This window comes from Tachypleus tridentatus, chromosome 7 (assembly GCF_004210375.1).
Source record: "Tachypleus tridentatus isolate NWPU-2018 chromosome 7, ASM421037v1, whole genome shotgun sequence".
NCBI lineage: Eukaryota > Metazoa > Arthropoda > Merostomata > Xiphosura > Limulidae > Tachypleus > Tachypleus tridentatus.
The window spans coordinates 149,599,753-149,615,131 of NC_134831.1; the positions used below are offsets into that span (position 1 = coordinate 149,599,753).

General features: G+C 32.9%; 2 protein-coding genes across 2 annotated transcripts in view; both read right to left on the bottom strand.

Moving 5' to 3' along the window:
- Positions 1 to 910, bottom strand: part of LOC143256889 (serine/threonine-protein kinase mig-15-like) — a 103,406-nt gene extending 102,496 nt beyond the window's left edge. Inside the window, 1 exon segment of the mRNA XM_076514708.1 lies at positions 304 to 910. Coding sequence (XP_076370823.1) covers positions 304 to 366 — 63 coding nt within the window. The 5' untranslated portion in view covers positions 367 to 910.
- Positions 911 to 8,103: 7,193 nt separating this feature from the next.
- LOC143256890 (trafficking protein particle complex subunit 14-like) overlaps positions 8,104 to 15,379 on the bottom strand; it is a 31,199-nt gene continuing 23,923 nt past the window's right edge. Inside the window, exons 8-10 of the mRNA XM_076514709.1 lie at positions 15,059 to 15,186; positions 13,952 to 14,165; positions 8,104 to 10,350 (exon numbers count right to left, since the gene is read on the bottom strand). Of these exons, the coding sequence (XP_076370824.1) occupies positions 10,331 to 10,350; positions 13,952 to 14,165; positions 15,059 to 15,186 (362 nt within the window). The 3' untranslated portion in view covers positions 8,104 to 10,330. The remainder of the gene's footprint in view (positions 10,351 to 13,951; positions 14,166 to 15,058; positions 15,187 to 15,379) is intronic.

Below are 15,379 nucleotides of genomic sequence, written 5' to 3' on the forward strand. Positions count from 1 at the left end.
ATCTCCTTTACCTGCATAGCTATAAGTCCCAGCACAGACATTGTCATAGATAAAACGAAATAATGGAGCTTCTTTATTAAATAAATAAATGAATCATATAAACTATTTGTTTTTCATAAACCTCTCATCGTGTATCAGACGAGTACATCCACTAGTGTTCTAAAAATAAAATCTAACTTACGGTTAATATTTATGCTCTTTAACAATACATTACTTAACAACAACACGAGTAGAAAAAGATAACTCACAAAGCAAAGTTTTTTTTATTGTAAATGATTATAACGACTGATGCATTCAACTTACCTTCAGACTATTTAAATCGATATCATCCAGACTACAGTTGATAGTATGTTGAGAGAGCGCCATTTTTTTCGAATACAGTCAACCGGCTATTTTAAAATGAGCACTTTCAAATGCAATAAATAACCAAGAGATTGTTTAAATGGTCTGAAAGCACCAGTATTTCATTCATTTAAGCCTCAATCGTGATACCATTAAACTCAGATTCTGATATTATTAAAGCCACAATATTAACTTTCAGATACATTAACATTGAACACATGCACGGACGCCTCTTAAAGAGTCAATTTAGCGTCACACTGCTCAGCTGTTACCGATATTGCTGATACTATGGTAAACAGGCTTTTGCCGGAAAGTGATACAACTAAATAAATCATTCAATAATTCACCGTTTTTCTTTTAGGTTTATTTGTGATATAAAAGTAAATTAATCTACTTTACTTGGAGTTGAGTCTTCTTCAGATACTCTCACCATGTTAAGAAATATATAAACAAATACTAAAATACCCGAAAACATAAGTTTTGAACTTCATCTTTCACTTCTTTCTAACCGATGATTCCACTTTTCTGCCTTAACCTCAAGTCAGCGTACGCCGGTTTAATCAATCCCCGCGGTGCTTCATTTTTACGCATTGTGCTGCCCTCTAATAACAAAAAAAAAAAATTAATACTTTGATTAATGTTTGTTTGCTTCAAGTCTCATAACGAAATAGCGAAATTTCCAATACCGATTCTATTTCTCAAAAAAAAAAGAAGTTTAAAAAGTTTTATTTTTAGGATTGTTTGTTAATTTTACATGCCGTTTAAATGTCTTATTTTATAAAAATGCAATTTCCTTCTTGTTTTTAACATCAGTAGTGTTCGTTAACAAAAGCTATACCTGCTAATAGTATATTTGATTATAGGTATAATTATTTGTACAATAAACAGTTAAACGTACCGAGGAATATAAACAATCTGTGTTTTAAAAATATTGAATCCAGTTTGAAAGACTCACCTGCTTTTTACGAGTAATTTGTAAATGATTGTGCATAAATGATCGTTTTCTTAATCTGTGATAATTTTAATGTTATGCTTTTTTAGCTAAATAACTACTTTTATATTAGTATACAGTATATACTTTAATTGAGCTACAATGTTGCTAATATCGAAAATTGGAAATTGTATACTTTGGATGATATTACGAAATATTTGAAGTTGACATTTGGTGTTAGAAGCTGTGATAACTCTGTCTTATTACTCTGTACGATAGAACACAAAATGTATACGAGAAATTTACTAATACGTGTTTGTCAGCACCTTATTTTAGACATTAAGTAAATGGTATCAAGAAAAAATAATAATGATCTTAATAGTAAATATAATGTACAGATTCACATGTGTTCTTTCAAAATTGTTGTAGTTTGTACATCTGAAATAATTTAACTTACTTTTCAAGGTCCTAAAATAATACCTCTTAAAATTTACGTGACAAAAAATGTATTTTTTAAAGATGGAAGTTGTTTTATTTCATACACCATTTTAATTTGAGATAAACAACAACAACAAAGTTATTCATATTATATACCAAACAACATGTATTAATACCAGTGCGCGATAAATTACAAATATGTTAAACACAATACAAGGTACAAAGCGAAGTTGCATAAGGGATATCTGCGCTAGCCGTCTCTAATTAATTTGTGTAAGACCACAGGGAAGGCACCTAGTCATCATTACCCACCGCCAATTCTTGGGCTACTCTTTTACCAACGAATAGCGGGATTGATCGTAACATTATAACGCCCCCACGGCTGAAAGGGCGAGCATGTTTGGTGCGATGGGGATTCAAACCAACGATTATAATAAGTCGTAACTAGCAGTAATATAATGCTAAATTTAGAAGTGAAGGGGCGCTACGATCTCTCTTACCTCCCTAAGCCGCTGATCAAAAAAGTTACTCGTTACAACGAAATGTCAGGATTCAGAAGTATTAATAAAATGACTGAGTTGCATGAAACATTACTCCTAAAGAACTTGAGTTTTTTTTTTGTCTACTTTAAGTTCAAATCCAAGTGTTAATTTTTAAGTTGAAAAATTACTATAAACACTTAAACGTTAAAGGGCTTGAACATTAGTGTACAAATGACCGTTAAAAAAAACCCACAATTTTAAAACCTCAATTAGAACATTGTTTTGACTTATGTGTCCAGCCTTGAGAAAACGCTGAGGTGCGATTAAAACTCATTCTTGGACGACTTTCGATTACATGATTAAAATGTCAAATTCAAAGTTAACATTAACTAGGTGGTTAACAGCAAAGGAGATGAAACTGATTTGGTTTGTTTTAAATTTCGCGCAAAGCCACACGAGGACTATCTGCGCTGGCCGTCCCTAATTTTATCGTTAGACAAGAAGGAAAGCAGCTAGTCGGCACCACCCATCACCAACTTTTGGGTTACTCTTTTACTAACGAATAGTAAGAATTTTCTTTCTACTTTGAATACTCCAGTCAAATGAAGTGTTAAACGTACTTTAATGGTGAAATATTTTCAGTTTTCACATTGCCACTTTTAAGTTTGCTTGTCTTTTTTCTTTTTTTTTTGACACTGTGCGATCTTATGATAAATTTCGTAATTGGACTCGTAAGGTACGATATTTGTGACGAAAAAGTCATCCCGTTCGTGTGACAGTTTGGAAGTTGATTCACTAAATCTCGAGAGTCATTCCTACCTTCAAATCAAAGTTTACTTTTTTTTCAGTTTCTTTTACATTTTCATTAGAATTTGAAACTTTCTTATGCTGAATAAAACGCTTCACTTCTGGTACACGCTTACAAGGTTCCTGTATTATTATTATTTTTTAAATTACCTGTTCTCGCTATTTCATAATTTTCCCCACCGCAGCTTAAAATACATTTGTTTGTTTTTTTGGAATTTCGCACAAAGCTACTCGAGGGCTATCTGTGCTAGCCGTCCCTAATTTAGTAGTGTAAGACTAGAGGGAAGGCAGCTAGTCAACACCACCCACCGCCAACTCTTGGGCTACTCTTTTACCAACGAATAGTGGGATTGACCGTCACATTATAACGCCCCCACGGCTGGGAGGGAGAGCATGTTTGCGTGACTCGGGCGCGAACCCACGACCCTCGGATTGCGAAGCGCACGCCTTAACGCGCTAGACCATGTCAACTTAAAATACAATATTAGTCTATATGATACATTTAGGTATTCAAAATAGAAATTTCGTATTTATAATTCAAATAGTGTCTCCAAGACTAAGAAACTATTTTATATATTTACAAGATATTTATTGAGGATGTTACTACTAAAGGAAAACATAACACTTCTCATCTGATCTGCTATACTATAATGGAAAATTTAAGAAATCTATTGTATTTTCACATAAAAGAAACGGCATGTTATGACTTAGGATTTTGTTGTGTACAAAATAGTATGTAAGTAACATTTTCTTCAACTATAAAAACATGTGAAATGTTGAAATCTGGATTCTTAAAAAACGATAATTTTAAATTACTCTTACAAATTGAACAAAATACACTCACGGTTCGAAAATGGTAGACTCAGAATTCTACAAACGACACCACCAAACCTGACACATGACATAAAGAAGCGAAGACTGAGAAGTTATTCAAATCTTTTGTTTTTCAACTAAAAAATTGAAATTTAGATGATATTAAAATTAGAATTATAAACTATATTTTGATGAAAAGTTTATTGACATATATTAATAATAAGATAATCAATTTTGAATATAACTATAAAAAGATCATATACTAATCATTAAACACAGAGTGAGTATAAAATAACTAAATATAAAAACCTAACTTTGTACGTTATCACAAAATTTGATACAACACTTTCAAACTCTATAATTATCTATTGCTCATAATTATCACAAACTATTTTTAATATTACAACACTTATATATTATAACTGAGTTTCAAGCAATAGTTAATCTAAAGCTCCACATACCATAAAGTTTGAAGAAATAAGATTGAATTGTGGATGAAGTAATGAGTCTGTTACAATACGGTGTTCTCAGGTGCACTGACTTTCCCCAAGAGTAACAAAATAGGCTCCAGTAAAACAGGAGGTTAGATAAAGAACTATATCACAGAGTAAATCTAACTTCGACTCAATATGAAATATGAAGGAGCCTGGACACAATGAAACAATCTGTATTCACACACTCAAAAATAATAAAAGTGTCTTTAATGAATAAAAGATGGCACTGCTGTTGGAGAGTTTGTTTATTTTTAATTTCGCACAAAGCTACTCGTGGTCTGTCTGTATTAGCTGTCTTTAATTTTGAAGTGATAGACTAGAGAGAAGAAGGCAGCTCGAAAACACCGCTTACCGTCAATTCTTGGGCTACACTTTACCAACAGCTAAAAGGGTGTATTCGGTGAAGGAATTCGAATTCGCCACCTGTTGATTGCGAGTTGATCGTAATCACCACTCCTTGTCTTCCACTTGATTAGAAAAAATATTTCTAAGTGTAAGAAGTTGTTAATTTTGTTAAATCTGAATAACGTATTCCACTGTGAAAAAATATAGTATTATAAACACAAAACAACAATACTAGTCTTCTCGGAACACAAATGCGGCTCACGTGACTGTTGGCTATTTCAACTGAAACATAAGGGAAAATATATCTTCGAGACAGCACTTGATCTGACAGTGCAAAAGGTCATGGTTTTCTTTCACAATAATGTTTCAAACTATGCAGGAACCCTTCCCACAGGACAATAAGTTTATAACGTAGGCATATAAATCTGAACAATGTATCTAGGACAAAATGAATTTAGTGACTTTCTTGATTGATATTCTGTAAAAACGTTATTTACCTGAATATACAAATTTTAAAAATGTTTTATATTCAAACAAGAAAGTAGCAAACATATGGTATGTTTGCATACCGCAACTGTAATTGATTGATTATTGGATTGATGCTCTGTCTGGTACTTTAATCAGTTTTGGTTTGGTTTGTTTTGAATTTCGAGCAGAGCTACACGAGGGTTATCTGCGCTAGCCGTCCCTAATTTAGCAGTGTAAGACTAGAGGTAAGGCAGCTAGTCATCACTACACACCGTCAACTCTTGGGCTACTCTTTTACCAACGAATAGTGGGATTGACCGTCACATTATAACACCCCCATGGCTGAAAGGGCAAGCATGTTTGATGTGACGGGGATTCGGACCCGCGACCATCGGATTAAGAGTCGAGTGCCTTAACCACCTGTCCATGCCGGGCGTGTTTATATTTTGACAAAAAAAAATGGAGAGGTGAGAAATACCATAAATATGAGAAAATTTAGCGAGTAATTGACTGTTTATCATTACTTGTGACGTTAGGCTTATCATTATCCTGTAAAACCATGTAAGTCCTGAACTTGTAGTGAAAGTAATAAAATGCTTTTTTAACATTGAGTAGGTTGGATTTTCCATTATTTTTTTCAAGCAATTCCAAAGAGCCAGCAGAAGTGTAAAGAGACATTTTAATGCAATAGCTCAAAGAGAGAAATGATGATGCATTTTCTGTATTAACTTTTCGGATATTACTTATTTGATGACTTGATATTTATAAGCGGGAAAAATTATCTGTAAAAGTCCACAGATAGTACTATATGTGTCATGCCAAGTGTAAACCTATTAAGCTCAGTGTTTTAGTTGGTTGAAAGTTAATATTTTCAGTCGTACAGATTTTAAACTTTTGTAGCCATGCAGTTCACAGAATACTTACTGAACAGTACAGAGTGTAGTTGAAATGCACAAATGAGCAAAATGTGAGGGTACAGCCTGAGGCAGAAATTAAAACCAACACGGTATTGCTTTGAAGTCATCATTGTCTGTACGAAAATGGAAGTAAGATATCTGTTCTAATAGATTCCCATGGTTGACGTTTTTATTGCAGCGAGTTTGACTTGGTTATTTATATAGAAGCCAATACTTACAATTTCACCCCTTCTGGATCCTGGTTCTGATCATATAACCACAGAGTAGTGGAGATGGTGTGGATAGGTTACAAGTAGTTGTGTTAGCTGTTGTCATATTGTCAACTGTAAGAGTAAACAGCATAGCTGTGTGTTGGTCAAGTGTAAAACTTAAAAAAGGCTTGTGAGCCAGAAATTTCAAAGGAGGAAGGCATTTGTTTAGTACATGTTATAAATGTGAGTACATTCAAGCCTTTAAACATGACAAATTACTGGAGCAATCGCTTTAACAGTGTTTCTAAGAGGAAGGTTTAGATGAGGCCCTAAATGTAACTATACCATTACAGCTTTGAAACCTACACATTTAGTTTAACTTCTGATTGACTACACATCTTTAACCCTGATTTCCTCTGTATAATACCAAATATTTGACCTTTTGGATACCTTACTTACTTAACTTGTCAGTTGTGTTTTAATTCACATCTGTAACTGATTAACCATGCAATTCAGTACCGTGGAAGGAGAAAACTAATGTAAGAGGTGAGCTCTGTTTTTGGTTATCTAGGTGACTTGGAAACGTATCTCAGTCCCAAGGACTACTAATGCTGATTTAGTGTTGTTGTTCAGTGGAGGAAAAAGAGCTTTTAAACGCCTCAGACATTCAAAGTTCTGCAAAAATGATGAATGTGTTAGCTTTAGTTATTGAAGATAATCGGATCACCTTTAACTGTTAATGTTGTTCTAGACATTAAAAAAACTAAGAAATCGCAACAAAAGCTGATACTCTGAGATAAGTCCATCAATAGTCTAAAAATGAACTCAATGCCAGAGGCAGCTTCTGTCAAGTCAGAACCAAACAAGACTGCAAGACATTGGGAGATACTTGTATTGTGTAAAGACATAAACGTATCCTAGCACTCAGGCTAAGGTGGCTATGACGTTGATTGCATAGCCTGAAGTGACCAAATCTTCAACGTTGGGACTTCAACATGAATGGGAGCTTCACCACTGCTCAAATAATCTCTGCTTCAGCGAATGCATTCCATCAAACTAAGATTCTGACAAGTATCCCACAACATACACTTCAGGAGCTTTTTGTGTTCAAACATCATTCGTAGGTCCAAGTTGAGAAGTGGACAAAAGTTTGGGCTCTTTCAAAATTAGAAGAGGACTGGCAACTCAAGGGTGGAGATCTCTCATCCAGGTTGGAAAAGGAAGGTTATAAACTCAAATCCGATATTGCTCATGCTCAAAAGGCCTCGAAAAGGCGAAGGACAACTTATAGCAAACGACATCAATCAGCTGCAAATATGTATATGTATTTACTTGTGTTTTTTTCAAGACTGAATAAAACCTTAAATGCTGAGTTGACATTAAATCTATTTTTATAAATTTAAAATGACAGGAGAGCACAGTTGGTGTACACTATAGTCAAAGGATGACGCCATTATCTAGGGTAGCAGAGCTAATTCCTTTCCAAATGGATGAAGATATATGATATCAAAGTACATAAAATTTTCGCATTGGTATGTTTGAGAATTAATGAACAAGATTATATCTTTTGAATTAGGATACACTGTAAGTATATAAAATTTAATTTGCATTATTCCTTTCAAGTAACTTTTTCTGTCATCATAGAAATAAAAGCAGACAACTAACAATAGTCACTAAGAGACTTTTAAAGTTGATTACAATTTTAGCAACAACCAATACTAATTAGGACTCAATGAAATAAATAAACATTTACATCAAAATGCTAGAATGCCTAACATATTATGCGTCTTTAAAATGCTCTTGTTCTAACACCTCATAGTATACATTAGATTGCTTACTGTGAGTCTAATATATGGATAACAGTATGCCAAATAAAACAGTTGTGGAATTTCTCTCATTCTTCATAGAAATACAGAAGAAAAAACATTTATTCATGAGTTTTACCAATTCTGTTGATACTGAATGAAGGAATTATTCGTACAGATAAATTTAAAACATCAATACATGAATGAAGAACGGATTAACTGAATGATTATGTTTAGATTTATTAGAAAGATGTGATACAGGAAACCTGTATACAAACGTAAATAACATTTACGATATTTCTCAACATTTTCATAAAAATTAAAATTAATTATCGATAAACAACACAGTTGTTATAGAATCTATCAATTATTCTGGTTCTGGCATTTTTATAGCTTACTGTAATAACTATTGCGGTTAAGGTTTTGGTGGTGGAGAAAAAAGTAAACTGCTAATTAACTAGAAATATGACAAATATATTAAATAAGTTGACAAGTTAAATATTTCTCCGATCGGTGTAACAATGTGTTGATAAACGAAAACACATAAACTAGATTACAAATGAATTCTCTAAAACAATTACACGCAAAAAATAAACTTTATTTTATTCAAACATAATTTACAATAACACTACAAGCACATAGTAGTTTGGCATAAAGGTCTGTATGAATAACTTTATGTAAAGATAATGAAGTTCTGAGACATTGTAATTACAAATTTCCAACTGTACCTAAACAAAATGAGTCTTTATCATTAGCTTACCAGTGGCAGGGCCTACGAATGACCAGATCAAGTATTGTAGCCTGATATTGGAAAAGCATAAAGATATCTACTTTATCAAGGAAAGATATAATTGCTGTTGGATTCTAAGTCAAACATGTAAGTCATCAAAGGGGTGTATACAGCATGCGCTTGAGTTGCGTGCGTTATGAAAGATAGGAGTTTAATTTTACCATTTTGAAACCAGTCTATCAAATATTGCATTGCTGAAAATACGCATTATGCGAGAGCAGCAATGTATAGTTTACATAATAAAAGTTTATATACTATAACAGCAAATAATTTAAATATCGCAAAACAGTTACTCATTACAATACTTACAGTTTCTCTAGTTGCATTTAATTGAGCAGTCGCTGTTTCCTCCTACTTTACACGTGCCCAGATGAGTTGTATTCTGGGTAATAGCATAGTTAAAAAGATGTTTAGTAACCGATCTAATTTAACGTTTTATTTGTTACTGGGTCAGGCATGGCCAGTGTGGTTAGGGCACTCGACTCGTAATTTCAGGATCGTGGATTCGAATCCCCGTCACACCAAACATGCTCGCCTTTTCAGTCGTGAGGGCGTTATAATGTTACTATCAATCCCACTATTCGTTGATAAAAGAGTAGCCCAAGAGTTGGCGGTGGATGGTGATGACTAGCTGCTTTCCCTTTTGTCTTACACTGCTAAATTAGGGACGGCTCGTGCAGATAGTCCTTGTGTAGCTTTGCGTGAAATTCAAAACAAACAAACAAACAGTTGTCACTGTGCAAAATGGCTTGTTAAATTATACACACGAAAGTGAAAAAAATTTACCCAGTGCTGAAGAGGCTGAATGAACATGTTACAGCCAGAAGGACCTCAGGAAGATAGTTTTACACATTATTCTGAGCACGATTTCATTTTTTTAAATTTATCAAGTAAGCAGTGGTCATTAATGTAGGCATATGTATCTTACATTAAGTAAGATTTAACACGCGTACATAAAATGTATGGGATTTGTGTTTGTCACACGTGCATTACAGACAGCACTCATTCTCGATATAAAGATAATGAAATTAATTTAACTAATAAATAATGAACTTTTATAAAGTAAATACTTATAAGTACAAAGTATTTCTACATCCTTAGGTCAATATTTTGCTGCATCCAAAGACAGAACAACAAGGCATCTTGATCAAAATTACTAAAAAGTAATAGTTATAATATAGTGGGATTGACTTTGTACGAGTGCAGGAAAACAGCTGTAGGTAGTAACTTCATACCCTACCATGATTTGATAATAGCGTTTGCTACCAATAGATATTCAGACCAGTGGTTTAAACCTCAACTTATGTCAATTAGCTGTTGTTTATAAAAAAAAAAAAACGTTCTAATTCAAAGCGAAACCCAATGATTGTTTCTAGCTTTAAGAAAAGCTATAAAGTTATATATATATATTTTTAATTTCATATTTTAAGCAACGACCTCTGATGTAAAAATTCTCGCAAAGAACAGTGTTCTCTTAAGTGTCTTCTGTTAATGTAGGAAACTGTAGTCACGTCTTCCATACCTTTTCTGTAAAGAAAAACAAACAAACATGTAAAGATAATGACACAAAGTTTGCGATTTTTGAACAATGAATTTTTAATATATGTTTATTTAGTTTCCTGCTATTACAAATTATTACTTTATTCAAGGTAAATTTATTGGTGAAAAAAAGTTAAACATTATACGGAAAATGTTTGAAAAGAATTAATGTCATACAATTTTAATTTGAGAAACGTAAAGTACATAATAAATTGTTTATACCACAAATTTTAAAGGTGAAGCACTATTTAAACTTACAGTTACATTTACAGTAAACTAAAGGGTATAGCGAGGGATACCCTTAACCTTTAGTTTTTTAGTGTTAAACTAATAGTTTAGTAGAATGTGCGTTCAGTTGCAACACAGTCTAGCCTGCCAAACTACGATATTATAATTCATTACTCTTAACTGTGTTTAACGCAAAATCAAGTACATTACGATACATTTCTATTAGGGTAAATAATATAACGATCTATATCTCCAGAATGTATCTTTATTGGTTCGATAATTTACTGTTAGACCTTCATCAAGAGCTATCGATAAACTACAAGTTTACTCATTAGAAATATATATGGAGGTATATGTCGTTATTTCACTAGTATTATACTTAGGTTAATTGGATTGTCAGTGCGAAAATAGCTATATCACGGATGTAATATTAGTGAGGTCAAAATCTGGAGTATTTCTTTTAAATTTGTTTTAATACTTATTAATTGAAAATAAAATGTTGTATGTTTTCAACCTACGATTTTACTGTGAGTCACGAATGTAACCAGATCAAAGATTGTCTATCCAGTAAGATAGAGAATAATTTTGTTGATAATAAGTGGTAGCTGAGGCCTGATCAAGTGATATTCATTTTATTTAAATAACGCAGTGTCCTTGTAAGTGTGCTTAAACAGATTTTTCCAGCAACTTTTTATTTGAAGTTAATAAGGTTTATTACCTTACATATGTTATAAGTTTCGGCTATAAACTTACATCAGGTGTTCAGTTAATTGAATACGTTTTACATTGTTGGAAAGAACGTATCTTTTCAGACCACGTTCAAGAATGCATGAGGTATAAATAACTAACAAGACGTTCCACAAAAAATAGCGAAATAATAAAGCTCTCCAAAAATAGGATAAGAAGCCCAATCTATCATTCCATTTACCATCTGTCATTGCGGTGTCAAGAAATTCCATCTGTAGGGATAAGACCAAACTGAAATCCAAACATTTGGAAGGAATTTAGATTTTAAATAATTCAAGGGTGTTCAGAGATTATCCAATCTATCTTCGTTTCGCTCATGGCTTAAATGATTATTAAGAATAAAACATGGTTAAAAAATTCATGACTGTCTTGCTTTTCTCTTTCACCGAGATTGCTACCTCAGAGGAACAAAAATCGAATAAAGTCGGGTGCTAACTTGATAAGGGTATCTTCGCTGATGGTTAGTTTGAAGTAAATTTTCTACTCTTCTGAAATAAAAAAAAATTGAGATCGAAGAAGACAGAAAGACATGCCAGAGATGTTAAGAAAAGGGATAACTATCAACCTTGCAATTCACATTATGCTCCTTACTACAACGACGAACCTGTCCCTAATATTTCTTTTACAATGAAATAGTTTTAAACATTTTTAAATCCATTAATAGAAAAATAACTCGGAGTATCGTTAGCGGGAATGAAAATTCAGCACTTACGTAAGAGATTTGCATGGACTGCTACTCAATAAAGACAAACCTTTCTAACCCTTAATACATATTTTTGTATATTTAGAAAAAGTTTAAAATACGTATTGCATCTAACAAGCTTTGACGTTTCTTTATTTTCTCTATGAACGTCAGTATTAGTGGTCAAAGACGTGTACATTTGAACGTGCTTTGAAAAATAACGTTCTTTCAACAATGAAAATTGTATTCAGTTAACTGACACTTGATGTAGGCCAAAGTCTGAAACTAGTATTTTTTTTAAATCCTTTATTTGTGAGGTATTTTTTGGACAATAAAGCCCATTACCATTATATAGAAAGTTGTTTGAAAGATCATTTGCTTGTTATAAAGAAACAATTTCCATAATTTTTGTAATCTGACATTTACGGTAGAATTATAAATGAGGTTACAAGAAGAAAAAACACCTTAAACACCCAGAAATGTTACAGGTATAAAACGAAAATTGACGATATGTGAATATTGTAGTGTCATAGAGAAAGGAACTGCTCTAGAAAATTAAACAGGGAAGAATCGTTCTACAACCAAATGCTTAAATTAGTGTATTTACGATGCACTATGTATTAATTAATACAGCAGAAGTACTACTTCCCTTGACAACACAATGCTATAAAAAGTGAAATGTGAGTAAACCAAACTTTAAAGAGTTCAGAGTCAGGATCTAATTGAATCGACCTGAATATGAAAAAAAAAACGTTTAACAAAAGAAAGAGATTGTTTGTTTTGAATTTCGCACAAAGCTACTCGAGGGCTATCTGTGCTAGCCGTCCCTAATTTAGCAGTGTAAGACTTGAGGGAAGGCAGCTAGTCATCACCGCCCACCGCCAAGTCTTGGGCTACTCTTTTACCAACGAATAGTGGGATTGACCATCACATTATAATGCTCCCACGGCTGAAAGGGCGAGCATGTTTGGTGCGAAGGGGATTCGAACCCGCGACCCTCAGATTACGAGTCGCACGCCTTAACACGCTTGGCCATGCCGGGCCGCAAGAAAGAGACGTGTGTGTGTTTTTCGTATAGCAAAGCCACAAAGGGCTATCTGCTCAGCCCACCGAGGGGAAGAAAGAGATAATGGTTAATGAGGACACAACCACTTCCTCTTGAGAATGAGAGTTTATGATTCTAAATCTCATTATTTAGTTCAATCGGCGAATGTTTTTATAGGAATTCCTGTTCTATTCTTCAATTTCTAACATAAAGAAGATACTTAAGGTGTTCAAAAAGGAATTTAGATGTGGGCATGACCTATAGAATATCTTATCAATAATATTTGACAAAATCAAGCTATTACATAACATAGAGTTAGTAGTTTATCACAATTGTGGCAGTATGATCCAGTATCAAGAATAAATTTATTATTGAAAAATTTTACAACTGAGTCCATCTTCAGTTAAACGTATCATCGGTGAGTGCTCATCCAATTCCTAATATTGAAGAGTTCTGACTGTCGGTAATTCCGCAACAAAAACGTGTATTTGCCATTCTTACTAGACAGTTTTACTATAAAAAGTATTTATAATTTAGACGACCAACAAACGTGAAATAATCAGCCCTTAATAGAGGTATGCTGTCTTCCAGAGCGGATAACACGCTCAAAATGAGATAAAACACATTGCATTATCATGGAAATACATGTAAAATATATACATAAATAACGATATTAATTTTTGGATTTGGAATTCAGCTGTAGTTTTCAGCTTTAACTTTTAAGTTTACCGTATATTATTTAGAGGTATTATTTTGTTGTACGTAAAATATATACAATTTTTAATGAGAATTACAAACAAATGTTTTGATTACACACTAAAATCTTTAACACGACCAAATACAATCGTTAAAAGAACTGTAGCTATGCAAGTGATGCTAACACATACCAAATGATTTGAAGAAATATATTTCACAAGGCTGCTTAATGATTCTGTCAAGAGCTAAGACAACGGAAGATTGATCATCATATGACTGAAAATTGATATCTGAGAAACTTGTAACAAGCTTCTGATCTGGTTTTCTGAATAAAGAAGATGGCGAATTAGTAATTGTCAGAGGTTCGGTTGTGTAGTGGAGTTTCAGTTTCATGTGTTGTCCCACCTAAAATATGTTCAAAACACAATACAGTTTAGTATATATACAATTTCTAGACTTGTAAATCCAAAATACTATTGTCACCATTATGAACGATACATTTGCATTTTTATGGTACAACATTGATACGTAGAAAAGTCTTGTTGTTTGCTATTAAGTACAAAACTGTGTTCTGTTCACAACAGGTATGTACCACTAGGAAATACGTAGAAAGATTTTTTGTTTAAAAATATTAATATTGGTAGACGTAGAAGTGAATGGTAATTATAAATGTTGGAACGAAGCAAATCTAATAAAAGAAATTATAGTAAAATTAGAAAAAAAAAAATTAAATATGTACATTTCGAAACATGTTATAAACTGGAGGTATAGTGTATTTCCCAGGTGACTATGATTTATCTTTTGCTATAAGATCAAAGAGAAATTAGGTGACCATTACCAACGAAAATATTCCAAATCTGTATAGAACAAATTTTATAACGTGAATATCTGTTGTTCTGTGGGCACAATACAGATGGCACAATGTACAGCTTTGTGCTTAACAACAATAAACAAACCTTTCATTTTTACTCTTATTTTAGTAATATATATTTGTATGCATCTAATTAAAACAGAACAATGTTCTGTCGAAACATTCTTCCTTATGCTTGTGAATCATTGTTTGCCAACCTGTTATTATATGAACATAATGTGCACTTTACTCAAGTGTTTAAACTGTTTTCTACTTACGAAATACACGAATATAAACAAATACAATTAATGTTGAAAGAAAATAAAAGTTTGGTTTTCCAGAAACGTTTTAGGTTTGAAACATACTTGTAATCGAACTAATAATATTCAGCCAGTACCTTGTTGTACGTGTAAGCCCCAATTTTTTTTTTTTTTACTTTGAAACTTACCTCATAAACTCCCTCTTTGGTTACCGAGAAGCAAACCGTTGTTTGTAATTTTGATCCCTCTCTACAAAAACCCAAGTTTGAAAGAGGCTTATGGCATATTAGAGTCCTGCTTTCTTGTGCTTTAATACCTGTATCACAATACAAGAGCGAATGTGTAACCTCAACAAAACGGATATTACTTCAAAATGCATGTATGCCAAAAAAGTTTTTATATATATACAGTTTTATGTAACTACAGTATTATAACTAAATATCCCTCACATTCACAGAGGCAGAGACATAATTATGTTTATCCAAAGAAAAAGAAATTTTCTCAGATTA